Source organism: Halichoeres trimaculatus, unplaced genomic scaffold (genome assembly GCF_033239565.1).
Source record: "Halichoeres trimaculatus isolate MK-OKI-2021-1 unplaced genomic scaffold, fHalTri1.1 fHalTri1_scaffold_14, whole genome shotgun sequence".
Lineage (NCBI taxonomy): Eukaryota > Metazoa > Chordata > Actinopteri > Labriformes > Labridae > Halichoeres > Halichoeres trimaculatus.
Window position 1 is genome coordinate 7,887,458 of NW_027437192.1, and position 13,296 is coordinate 7,900,753.

The 13,296-nt window shown below is 40.1% G+C and overlaps 1 protein-coding gene across 2 annotated transcripts; it reads left to right on the plus strand.

The window, feature by feature from the left end:
* Positions 1-206: 206 nt before the first annotated feature.
* Positions 207-11,625, plus strand: LOC141802653 (putative ATP-dependent RNA helicase ddx6). Of its 2 annotated transcripts, none has more exons than XM_074686226.1 (13): positions 207-398; positions 1,424-2,527; positions 2,606-2,710; positions 3,089-3,218; positions 3,426-3,572; positions 3,764-3,858; positions 3,968-4,090; positions 4,512-4,640; positions 4,788-4,904; positions 6,746-6,809; positions 6,897-6,998; positions 7,738-7,962; positions 8,045-11,625. In XM_074686226.1, exons 2-12 carry the CDS (start codon positions 2,285-2,287, stop codon positions 7,950-7,952), a joined length of 1,470 nt encoding a protein of 489 aa, XP_074542327.1. In that variant the 5' UTR covers positions 207-398; positions 1,424-2,284; the 3' UTR covers positions 7,953-7,962; positions 8,045-11,625. The 2 variants fall into 2 exon arrangements, with proteins under 2 accessions (XP_074542327.1, XP_074542328.1); XM_074686227.1 differs by having other exon boundaries at positions 7,738-7,956.
* The last annotated feature ends 1,671 nt before the right edge of the window (positions 11,626-13,296 follow it).

The following is a 13,296-nucleotide window of genomic DNA, read 5'->3' on the forward strand; positions in this document are numbered from 1 at the left end:
CATCTCTGGACCCCGTGGGACAGAGTTTGCATGCTCCCCCTTGTGCATGTGTGGGGTCTCCAGATTTTTCAGTTTCCTTCTACAGTCCAAAAAGCATAGTAATCAATTTAACTAGTCTTTTTTAATTGCCTGTAGTAGGTATGAGTGAGGGTGTGAATGGTCAGTGTCATGTTTGACACCAGGGGGCAGTAGCGCAGTGACTGTCCAAACTAATAAACAGGAGCGAGAAGACGAGGAAGAGGAGACGAAGAAGAAGGCGACCATGTTGATTTAAAGGAATAAGAAACACAATAGAGGCGATTAATTTCAAGTAAAATTCAAGGATAAAGACGAATTGTTAAGAAAATAGCTTATAACCGCATACTGAGTATCCCTTGTAAAATAATAGAGAAACTAAGGTAGGTTTGCGGTGCCACTGAGCGGTACGGGTTTAGTATAAAACATCGAAGTTAGCACATAGCACTCGGCACTTAGCTACCGAATGCTAGTGGAGTTATTTGTGCTAAATTAGCCTTGAGGCTAACGAGCTTGTTAATTGTGCCGTGTAGCGTTTTTGCTAAAATAACGAAGAACTTAACGGAACAGATACGAACTTCACTATCATAAAACTTTAAACATAAAAAAATCGATTCCACTTTTAAAGTCCAGCAAATTTTAACATACGATTGTCGAAGCGGCTTAACGGTCAGTTAGCTCCGAGCTAACACTGGCTTAGCTTCGACTCGACAAACCGTCGTTTTCTGTGTAAGAAGCTAACGCTGTAACTACCGAGTACAACTTTTAAAAGCTACTTTATCACCAAAATTTGTAAGAAAGTGTAAAAAAATGTTATGTAGAAAGTCTGTAGATTGTGAAACGTTTTTGTTTGTTTGAATTGAAAACGGGACGTTGAAGAGTCGCGCGGACAGTTTGCGACTAGCTGAAATGTTTTAGCCCAAAGTTGGCTCTGCTCTAGGTACAACTTTGGACGGTAGAAGTCAATTTTGGTCAAGCCTTTTATTCCATAAACACCAAGAAGACGCACAATTGATGTGAAATAACAGTAGTTTGGGCTTCTGTCATCTGCCTCGGATGACCAAGCAGGTTCACCTGTGCGGAATTAAAGCATTCAAATGCTAAATTCAAATATAGAAAAAATGTCTTTTAAAATCTGGCATCTTTTCTTAATCTCCCGGATTAGTTATTAGGTCATATTATGAATAGAAAGAATGTACAAATAATTTACTCAAGAAACTGTCTTTGTTTTTAATGGAATTTAACAGAGTTGAGTTGAATTAATGCAACTTTTTAGAAGATTTCACAAATTAAATGTTCAAGAAATACCAGATAAAGAATAATTAATCTGTGCTAGAACAGCCTAATTAATTTCCAACTGTAAAGGGTTTATACTGAAATTATTATTATTTTTTCTTTTATCCTTTAGGTGACAATTTTGAGTGGTTGGCTGACCGAGCGGAGGCAGAGGGTTTATCACAGCCACACTCACACAGTTCACGCGCTGACCTGAGGAGTCAGAGGGAGGTTCGAACACCTGGGGGAAGAGAAGAGAGGAAACGCACACTGAGGACTCAAAAGGGGTGGAAAGCTTTTTGGCTTTGGACTAGATAACCCCCCCCCCTTGTGTGTTTACAGATTTCAGGATCAATTTTTTTTTTTGTCTTGGTGTGGACCGACGAATATCCACACAGTGGAATAAAACAGGAGAGCATTAAAGACTGTATGATTTTTGGGGAAACTTGTACAAAGCTGGACATCCTATTTCTTCAAGAACAGGGATATTGAGCAACTCTATGGACTCAAAGTGAAAACAGGAAATCTTGTTCGATTTAGAAACAGAAGTTTTAGCATTGAAATAAGATTATATTGAAGAAGCTGTTCCCCAAGTTCAGATTGCCTTAGTTGTTCTATTTCAGGACTTGAACTGCTTTGATACTTGTTCACATATAATTTTTCTATACTGGGAGCAAGTATATTTATGCATATGAATGCAAATTTCTCTTCATTTCGAAGAGCTTTTGTGTAAAAACATTTTTTTGTTGTTGTTGCAGTACGTCAGTCACTCTGTTGTTGAAGGGGACCGAACTGCACGTACATGTGTATATGTAAATACTACCAACTGACTTCTGTTGTGAAAGCTTTGGACTTCAAGAGAATAGAGAATATTGTTTGTTAATGCTTTATTATTTTTTTTTTACTTTTGAAGAGAATTTTTAAAAAGAAAAACCTAAGAGGCAAAAATCTAAGACTATTAAGGAAAAAAAAAACAAAAAGGAAAAGAGGAACAATGGCAACGGCTAGAACAGAAAATGTTGGCCCAGTCGTCATGGGACTGAACAAGCAGAACGGGCAGATCAGAGGACAGACCAAACCAGCTTCAGTCCAGCCAGCACCCACAACTCAAGGAAAGGCTTTGGGTGCACCCCAGATAGCGGGCAGCGCCCCTCAGGACGGAGGAGGCATCAAGTTTGGAGATGACTGGAAGAAGAGCCTACAGCTCCCCCCCAAAGACACCAGAGTCAAAACCTCAGTGAGTCAAACACTTTTTCTGATTTCAGAATTTAACGGCCTCTCAGCTGTTGCTCTAACCGCTTTGTGTCTGCTGCAGGATGTCACGTCCACTAAGGGAAATGAGTTTGAAGATTACTGTCTCAAAAGAGAACTCCTGATGGGCATCTTTGAGATGGGATGGGAGAAACCTTCCCCTATCCAGGTTTGTTTACATTTTCCAAGTTTAACTTTAGGATCAAATGAACGGGGATCCCTCTGTTCTTGATCTCTTTCTTAAATGGCTCTACTGCCTTTTGTGGAAAGGTAATGGAGTAGTAAACAGAGATAGACAGATGTTGTCTTGTGGGGCTTCAGTTTAAATTATACTTTTTAAAACCTTGTTTGGCTCAAACCAGTGACCCAGAATTTTCTGTAAAATTCTTAATTGTCTCAATTTAGCTTGTGACACTTAAGGCACAAACCCCTTAGGGGACATTGAAGGTGTGAGTTTTTAGCTGATAGACAACTGCAGACATCATTAGGGCAGAGATAGTGATGTAGCGTGATGACTTCAGTACATTATGTGTTTTTGCTCTTGCAGGAGGAGAGTATTCCTATCGCCCTGTCTGGACGGGATATTCTGGCTCGGGCAAAGAATGGTACAGGGAAAAGTGGAGCCTATCTGATCCCTATGCTGGAGAGAATAGACCTGAAGAAGGATCACATACAGGGTAAGGAACCATCAGAACCGGATATTTACTTATGTTGAATTCGGGAAAACATCTGAAAGTCAATGTCAGTCATCCTTACTTGTGGGTTTTTTCCTTAAATGAACAAACGTCTTTGTTTTGTTTGTTCCGAGTGTCACTTTTATGTATGAAATCCAGTCCAGTACATTGTCAGGATTGTGAAATTATGTGTTAATTTCCCCACTCCAGCTCTTGTCATGGTGCCCACCCGTGAGCTGGCTCTACAGGTGAGCCAGATCTCCATCCAGATCAGCAAACACCTGGGGGGAGTCAAAGTCATGGCAACCACGGGAGGAACCAACCTGCGAGATGACATCATGCGTCTGGACGAGACCGGTAACAAACTCAGTGACACAGTTCACAGCTATAGGCACTCATTTTTACATCTAGAGGTCGTTATTTTCTGATAATTACTTGATATTTATGAATAAGCCGGGTCTGATAAGAAACACAGGTGAAAGGAAAGATGTGTCAGTAAATTTTTCCACCTTTGTGTGATTGTAATTTATCTTTTTTCCCCACATCAGTGCATGTTGTGATCGCTACGCCTGGTAGGATCCTGGACTTGATAAAAAAGGGAGTGGCAAAGGTGGATAGAGTCCAGATGATGGTGATGGATGAGGTAATCTGGAGTGAATCAACCTTCAAAAAGTGCTTGCATAACCAGTGATATCCATCGTTTAAATGTCTTCATGGTAAAAGTCTTCATATGAGATTCTGTCTCCCATCAGGCGGACAAGCTGCTGTCTCAGGATTTTGTGGTGCTCATCGAGGATATCATCAGCTTCCTGCCCAAAAACAGGCAGATCCTGCTCTACTCTGCAACCTTCCCTATCAGCGTGCAGAAGTTCATGGTGAGTCGCCGGCTAATTGCTGCATCACTCAGCCAGCCCTGGTGGCTCGCGGCCACTTGGCACCACTTGGCTCACACTGCAGACCAAGCTGTTCTGGCCCTGCACCCAGATCTGTGTTTGTGTCAGCCGTTTGTTTGCTTTTTGTTTTCTTCTGGAGCGATCCAGCCGGCAGTGGGAGGATCTGATTGTGTGTGCAGTCTGTAAAAATCCAATACAGCGTCTTTTATGAGGCATTCATGCAAACAGACTGTTGTGATCATGAATACTTTTGATAAAGTAAACATTGAGCTCCTACAGTAGGTCAACAAAGGTTAAAAAAACACCACACATCTGCTAAACTACATGTTAACGTTTAACCTGGCTGTAATTTTTTTTATTTGTCTGCTTCCTCTAAACTTTATCTTCTGTTTCCTTGCTGCAGGCCAAGCACCTTCAGAAACCCTATGAGATAAACCTGATGGAGGAGCTGACTCTGAAGGGCATTACTCAGTACTACGCCTACGTTACAGAGAGGCAGAAAGTTCACTGCCTCAACACGCTCTTCTCCAGGGTAACTTGTTAGCTTTGAATCCATGAATCCACTCAAACATTCCTCTTTCAATAGAAAATTGTTAAAGTTTGGATTTTTATCAGGAAAAAAAGCACACATTTGATTCTGCCATCTGTAACCTTTCTGTAATCTCTTCCTCCTTCACAGCTGCAGATCAACCAGTCTATTATCTTCTGTAATTCCACTCAGAGGGTGGAGCTCTTGGCCAAGAAGATCACTCAGCTGGGCTACTCCTGCTTCTACATCCATGCCAAGATGATGCAGGTGAGGCATGGCTGTGAGAGAGATCCACTCTCGGAGTTGTTTGTATAAACAGGATTTCAGCCCATCGAGAATAAGTGTGATTTCCTGACTGCTAATGACGTCTAAAGCCTGGTTTATACTTCTGCTGATGCAGACATGAGCACTGCACACTTCTGTGTTGATCTGAAGTGCTCCAACAAAACACATCAGGGCAGTGTTGACGAATCAGGGCCCTGTCTTTCTACGTTTCCTGCTTTATAACGGCAGTTTCAAGTGTTTTATGATATATTGTAGCTGAATCATGTTGCAGTTTATCATACATAGGCCTGTCACGACAACAAATTTTGCTAGACGATAATTTTCCAAAATATTATTGCAGATAAACGATAGTATTGTCAATATTATTTTGATTTTTTTTTTCCATTTTTTCATTGATGTAATTTTGATAAATGGGATAATAAAGTGAGTACACCATATCAAAAGCAAGAAACTTTAATTTCTTAAGAGTATTTAACTGTAATTAAAAGGTCAGGATCTTTTAAATAAAATAAATTAAACAAAAAATATAATAAATTTAACAAACAAGAAAGAGAAAAAAATACAATGAAAATGAAATTGACTCTCTTTTAGGAAAAAAATACATGTCAATGAAAATAATTGATACTAATCAAAAACAATAAAACATAGACCCTGTCTCTAAAGAAAAAACAAAACTCCAAAAAAAAACAAGAATAAAAGCTATAGACTAAATAAAAGGGAGTTTATACAGTTCCTGAATTGTTTGTAACATGAACTTTTTCCCAGTCCATCCGTACTGTCTGTCAAACATTTATGACATTTCTGGCTTTCAGACCGTATTGAAGGGCTGCATTTCTTTGGCAATGTAGCTGTCTTTGAGCGGCCACCATTTGGCGCTTTTATTTCTATTTACTTTGCAGACCAAAAGCCTCAATAAGAGCGGATTGTCAAAGAACAAGGCTCCGCTGCAGCTCCCCTTCTTCTTCTTCGTCGCCACTATTATCAAACAAATGCGACATATCAGCTCGTTGGTGTTCATGAGCTCACACTTTGTTCATTCTGATAAAAAACAAAATATTCCCACACTGGGACTGTGGCAGGCGGCTTAAGAACCGTATCTTTCGTGCCATCACTCATATTAGCGTGTGTTTCCTCCTTACCCCTCAGGACGCTCGCTTCAGCTCTCTCCGTGTGTACGCGCGAGCAGCCCCGTCTTCACCCCAAAGATCGCATTTTTGACAGATGCTCACTCCGCTATGAATCTTCTAAATCCGCTGTAGAACCTATGCACCCTGATGTTAGCAAAGAAAGACGTAGTGAGCCATCTTCTCATTCAACCTCTTTGGTCAAAAGAGAGGAGGAAAACAAACATGCATGCACGTGTCAGTTTATCGAGGCTGGCAAACTTACCAAGGATGTTTTTGTTTTTTGTTCGGTAAATCGATTTATTGATTATCATGACAGGCCTAATCATACAGCAACTATTACAAGGAAGGATTGAGAGGGAACGTTGGGTTAGGTTAAATAATTTATGTCAATTCTGGATATGTAAATACAGAAAGCACAACCCTGTTCAGTTGACCAACCACAGGGCTTAAGATTTGTGTCGTTTCAATTCATAGTTACATCTGAGAGGAGGAGCATGTGGTCTATATACACAGGTCTCTGTAGAAGTATAAACCAGGCTTAAATCCAGCGTAGGATCTGTTTCACAGTGAAGATGAGGGGCAGAAAAAAAAAAAAATCAAAAACGTGTCGTTTTTAAAGGCTGTATAATCATAATTGTGTGTCCATACACAGCTAGTGACATCTTTCTAAAGCAGTGTGTTTTTATTCTTGTGCAGGAGTACAGAAACCGTGTTTTCCATGACTTCAGAAACGGGCTGTGCAGAAACCTGGTCTGCACTGGTAAGTTGGTCCTAATCCCAGCTATTCATTTACAAAGACAGAAGGAGACTAGAGACAGCGACTAATGTCATTTCTGTCGTCCAACAGATCTCTTCACCCGAGGTATCGACATCCAGGCTGTCAACGTAGTCATCAACTTTGACTTCCCGAAGAATGCTGAGACTTACCTCCATCGTATCGGAAGATCAGGTACTTTGTTTACATCTTCTTAACAAGCACTGGATCATTATAAACCATCTTCAGAGGCCCTGGTGGAAGGATTAGGGTGTACTCACAACTGTGTCTTGTTTGCTTTGTTCCGATTCATGTTCTTACTCACTTTCCACAGGGAAGAACAGCCATGGAGCATCAACAACCTGTGTGGCTAGTTTGCGATGTAGAGTTTTTCTGGCTCACGTACCAGTGTGTGCTATACGATCAATATATGTAATTTTTAAGAGTCCCAACTGCATTAAGGCACTTCAATAAGGCACTTTATTTCTTTACTGTTCCATGTAAGCCCACAACTCATTTTCCTCAGTTCTTCGGTCTTCTCTTCTTCTGCTGCTGTGGTTGATTTTTCTACTCCTTCTTCTTCTACTGTTTTGACTGTACAGTTGTCAACCGAGCTCATTACTGCCCCCGTCATTATAGTGTGAGCCACAGTTATGGGTCAGTTGTGCCGGTTGCTGGGGCGTTTGAGTTCTCACTGTACAGGAACCGCTACGGGGCTCGAATGGAAGCGAGCAAAGACCATCTATTTTTTGCGATCTCGACCCGCTTTTTTTGCCCCACATCTAAAAGTGATTGCTGTGTTCACCTATGCCCAAACGAACCAGGGTTTCGGGGGGCGGCTCACTGTTACGGAACAACTGCCCAGGTGTGATCACACTCTTAGAATTCTGTCTTTGGTCTAATGGCTTATCCTTCTGTATGTGGTCACTCTCAGGGAGGTTTGGTCACCTGGGCCTCGCCATCAACCTGATCACGTCAGAAGACCGCTTCAACCTGAAGGCCATTGAGGACCAGCTGGTGACAGACATCAAACCCATCCCCAGCAGCATCGACAAAAGCCTCTACGTGGCCGAGTTCCACTCAGCCGGCGGCGACTGTGAAGTGGAGGAGGTGGAGGAGAAACCAGGTCGCCAGCAGGACAGCACCTAAAAAGGTGAAGGTGAGCTGCTGCTGCGAGGCGACTCACTGAGGCATAAAAACACGAGGCCTGTCTTCCTAATCTGTCGTCTGTCTTCCTTCAGGACTTTGGGACACACCGGGCTTTTGCACAGACATCAGCGCTTGCACACAGGCTTCAGGCAACTCTTCAGTTTCACATTTCTCACTCGTTTCCAGAGCCTGACATGGATGTAAAGGCTGTTTTTGTTTTATTTTGAAACATTTCTTTTGGCTAATCCTCAAAGAAAGCTGCCTCATTTCTTCTTTAACGACTCGGAAACTTAAACTCGATTGTTTTGCACCAAACTCAGAAAACATTTCCTGCTACAAGAATCAAATGGGTATCAAAACTGATCCAAAGCGGTCGTTTTTAGGAGACACTTTTCTTTCCGAGCAGAGGAGTCGGTCTCTTTTTATCGTTACAATGGTGCACCTCCACCAGCCGTCGGTCTGTCCACGTACACTGTTGTCGTCACTTAAGTGCCTTACTTCCTCCCATGTGCACTCATTCAGTCATCGCCTGCTGTCGTCTGCCGTGCAGCTGAAAACGAGCACAAACAATGAATTCAGTAGAAACTCCAGTTGATCCAAACATCTGTTATGCAAGGGAAAAAGACTACACACGCTCGCGCTTCCTGCTGAGATGTGTGCAGACACACGGCTCCAAATCCTTAAAAACCATCCTGAATGTGAACGTTTATTTTTAATGTGAACGTTGCAATAAAAAGGGCAGCTTTATTTAAATACTGCGTGACTGTTTTTCCCTTTCGCTATGAATAAAACATGAGAATATGAGAAGACACCCCCTCCACCCCCTCATCCTGTTTCATGGATGCAAACAGCCTCATGCTGTTACATTACGCCTGCAGACAGCTGCTGTCTGGAGGTATTTTAACATAAAAAAACATACATTGGGCTGGTGAGAACAGTAAAAACATCGACTCCTGAAGCTGGGAAAGAAAAGTTAGTTTCCTCTCCAGGAATAAAGCATCAGAGGCGGCTTTGGCGCAGCTTTGATTGCAGCACAATCCAGTTTCAGCAGGAGGAAGGAGAAGAGGTTTCTGTGGACTTTGGTGCAAAACAAGAGTTTGAATTTTCCGTTTTCTTTTCTTACACAGCCTCAAACCTTTTCTGTTTTTTTTCTTCAAATGAGCAAAAAAAAACTTTTTTTTCAAACCCCATAAAGACAAAACTGAAGTTGGTGAATGTATAAGTTGCCGTTTTGCTCTCTACAGCCCAGCGGTTCAAAGCAGAGCTCTCAGACATATTCGTGTCGCTGCTGTTGCATCTTAAACTCCTCCTCTCGCTGAAGTGTTGATGATTTACGGACCACAGGGCGATGAAACCTGCCCAGTCTGGAAAAGAAACTTGAAGAGGTGAAGTTTTTTTTGCAGCAGCGATTCCTTTATGTCCCTACATTTTTTTTCTTTTCTGGCACAGCTTTTTTTTGTTTCCTGAATCTAACCAATGTGAGGATGATCTTTTCGAGGGGTGGGCTCTGTGTTTGAAAGCAAAATTGTAGCATCTTTGAACAGGCAGCTGTGACTTCTTTATTTTTGTTCCTCCCCTTACAGAGCGTCAATAACGATACAAAAAAAAGACATAAAAAAGAAAGTATTTTTGCTTTTTCAGATTTTATTTTTGACGCTGCTTAAGGCAGTTAAAGGGGAGGGTGGTGGGGTCGGTGGGGGGGCTGTACGGCTTTGGCACTGGGAAACTTCTGGGGGTTTGTTTTGGGTGGGTTTGGAGAAGCCAAGATGCTTTTCTTGGCTTAATTTTTTTCTTTCTCTCTGGTACTTAAAAACAAAAATAAGAAGAAACCTTTGACTTCAAGTCAAAACCACACAAATTTAGTCTGTTTGATGGTTTAAGTACCAGAGAGTGTTTCGCGAAGCAGGAGAGGGTTTCTGGAAAGCGTTGAAGCACTGTGATCCTCTTAGACTTCGATCTCAAGTGCTGACGTTTTTTTTTTTTTTTTTTTTCAACGTCTCGATCCCACAAGGGCAGTCTTTATACGAGGTGTTCTGAATCATTCTGAGGAAGCAGAATTGCAAATGATTCATTGTTTACACTTTACAGTGACAAACAACAACAAAAGAAAATACTTTGCTTCGTGGACGGACGAGGAGGCAGAATTTTATTTCCCTTTTTTTTCTGGTCATGAAATAGATTTTTCAGGATTTACATTGAAGCAAAACCAAAAAGAAGAATGTACGAGTGTGTGAGGGAGACAGAGAGACCTAAAGGTGTGTGTTTGCGTGTGTGTGAGGGAGACGCAAGGTGTGTGCGTGTGTGTGTGAATGAGTGAGAGTGAAAGTAAGGTGTTTGGAGAATCATTACGTTTACGTGCAGCTTCGATTCAGCCCAGTCTGTAGAGCTGTGAGAAAGACTTGACAAGTTTTCAGATAATAAATGGATGCTAAACTATTTTGAGTGTTAATTAAGCAATTGGGTTAATTAAAAAAAAACTTAAGTAAATTTTTAAGTTCCAGATTTTTAAGCCCTATGACAACTCTGAACGTATCAAAAAAGGATGTTTGGGCAATTATCAAGAAAAATGATGAAATGTTTAATCAATAACGTTAAATTTAGGACAAATAACTCGAAGCTGCATGTAAACCGAAATGATTCCCCCTTTTTTGAGTTTCCATGTGCAGATTTGTGTGTCTGTCTGTGATGTGTATGTTGTCTTAAAAGTGTCGTTTGGATGTTGACACTGTCAGGGATGTGATTCTTGTCTTTTGTTTACTTTCTCCACTTCGTTAATCTCATTTCCAAATCGATGAGCCCCCTCCTTGTGTTTGCTTTCATGAGGGTTGGCATCCTCCATCACATCCCTGACAGACCATACGTTATCTCCTTTGTGACCTCCCCTCCTTCCAAACTCTGAGATAAATCGTTCATTGGACGCTGAAGGACTTGCAGGAGATGAAAAGGATCTTTTTTTGTTGATAAGAGTAAAAGTATCTCCTGGATATAGTCAAAGTCTAAAAATAAGACGCTGTACCAGTTTGCATAAAACCAAAATCCATTAAAGTGATGGCTGAGGTCTTTGAACAAGGTGCTAAAAATAGCTGCAGTGAGGTGTTTTGATCTCCTATCACTTTGTTGGGTATCATCCTGAGCAACCTGATCCTCAAAATACTCCCACTGTTCTTTCTCTGTAGCTCTGTTCAACTCAAACACTTAAATCTTTACTTTTAAAACCTCATCTGTCACAAAGGAGATCACAATGGATGCACTGAATGTTGAGTGATGAGGCTGTTTTTTGTCATCTGGTGTGTTTGAGTGTGTGTGTGTGCACTCCTGCCTGTGGAGTCAGGAGGAGTGCAAACAGGGTGGGGGGTGTTGATCAAAACTAAGATAAAAGGTTAAAAAAAATGGAAGTGGTGAGGATCTGGGTATGAAATCTAGTCTAAATTGAACCAAATTAAAGAAAGAAGTAACACTTGGTCTAAAATTGGTACTAAAGGCTAAGCTGCGTCTAATTTTTCTACTGTGCAAAGCTGAATTAAATTGGCCTTCCTAATCCACTGCACTAATGTAGACTCACCCTTCACGCTTTGAGGCGTTTGTCAGCCAAACTTTAAGATGAACTCAGCAGATTGGTGCAGAAAGCTGAGAGTAAATTTACTGCAGTATTTCCCCTGCAGCAACGTGAACAGACAACAGTGGTGTTAGGACTCTGAATCCACTTTATTTTGTTGTATTTGTTTTTGATGTTACAACAGTATTTTCTACAACATGGACGAATAGGATAGGTTGCAAAAATGTTATCTTTCCCACATAATAACACAAGTATCTTTTCAAGAAACATTCCCCCTCCCATTTCTCCAGAGTTTTAAATTCAACATATGGTTCAAGTATGGTTTTATATCAATCATTCTGGACTGCGTTGTAACAGACATACAGCAGATTTCATGATTAGGATGTTTGTTTATTTCTACAACCCCACTATAACATGTTTTTTTCTGTTTTGGGTCAAAGTTGGATTAACTGAATATTACTGCAAAAAATGTCCACCTTTTTTCATGATAAATGCATTAACAGATGTAAGGTATCTTTTGTTCATTTCTCTGTCCTCTACTGTTGTAACTCAAGAATACATGCAGGGGTTATACAATTGAATAAATTGGACTTAAATCTACACTGCCTGGTTTCCTTTTTTATCTGTCTGTCATTATCCTGTCTGCTCTGTATTTATGTGCTCAAATTTGTAGCTCTTGTCTCAGCTCATTGGATCAAGGTTATAAGTTAGTTAAAACAAAACTAAAAACAAAATCTAAAATTTAAAATACATTGCAGTTAACTCTAATAAAAACTAGAAAAGAAAACAAAAACGATAAGTAAACTAAAACTGTATCTTGTGTTCTCAAAACTAACTAAAACTAACTAAAATTATAGAGAAAATGCCCTTAGTTTTAGTTTCTGACAATGTTAATAGCCTTTAGGATTTAAATTAATCCGACACATTTTCCCAACCAATTTTACGACAGTTTTAGGCAGTTGTCAGCGCCGTATGGCACCATCATAGTGACGCACTGGGACGAGCTTGTTTACTGCACTGACTGGCTGTGCGCTGTGCTGCGACGAAACGTAGTGGAGCAATGAATCAGAGCATCTGTAATAGTTTAATTGCTTGTGAGTCTAACTTTAATTGCTTTTAAGTCTGTCTTGTTAGAGTCCAAGTTTCTCAATATTTAAGCTCATATTATATTGTTTTATATAGTTTTTGTTTATGTAATTTTTATGTAATTTAGGTTAACATTATTTTTATATAATCTGTATATTTTTTATTTTAAGTTTATATTATTTTTTTGTGTTGAAGGCAGCAGCCAACATTTCAGTATCAGCATTGACTGAGCAGTGAGCACTATGTTGGTCTGGAAAATTAACACTATTACAAAATATTTACTCTGACCTTTTTCAATCCTGCACCTGGTTAATAGGGTATGAAAAACTAAAACTAAACTAAAACTAAGCCTTGTTGCAAAAATCAAAACTAAATAAAAACTAGAACGCCTGCTCTAAAACTAAATGAAACTAAAGTGTAATGGGAAAAAAATTCAAAACTAACTAAAACTTAACTATAATGACAAATCCAAAACTATTATAACTTTGCATAGGATCAGTAGAAAAAAGAAAACAAAGCTTTTCTTTTGGCTAGTTGACATATTTACCAAAATGTCACTTAACATTCTCTGTTGATTAAATAAATTAATAATGAAATTAATGAAGTTTACAAAACTTTGGGCGATATCAGTGTTTGTTTAGTGTGTTTGAGTATTGTACCATCCTCCCAAGTTGTAATCGTAGGTTACTTCACCTCCTGATT

Coding starts and splice junctions, on each gene's coding strand:
- LOC141802653 (XM_074686226.1), top strand. CDS start 2,285: ATGGCAACGGCTAGAACAGAAAATGTTGGCCCAGTCGTCATGGGACTG. Junction 2,528..2,605: donor ACACCAGAGTCAAAACCTCA/GTGAGTCAAACA, acceptor TGTCTGCTGCAG/GATGTCACGTCCACTAAGGG. Junction 3,573..3,763: donor CATGCGTCTGGACGAGACCG/GTAACAAACTCA, acceptor TCCCCACATCAG/TGCATGTTGTGATCGCTACG.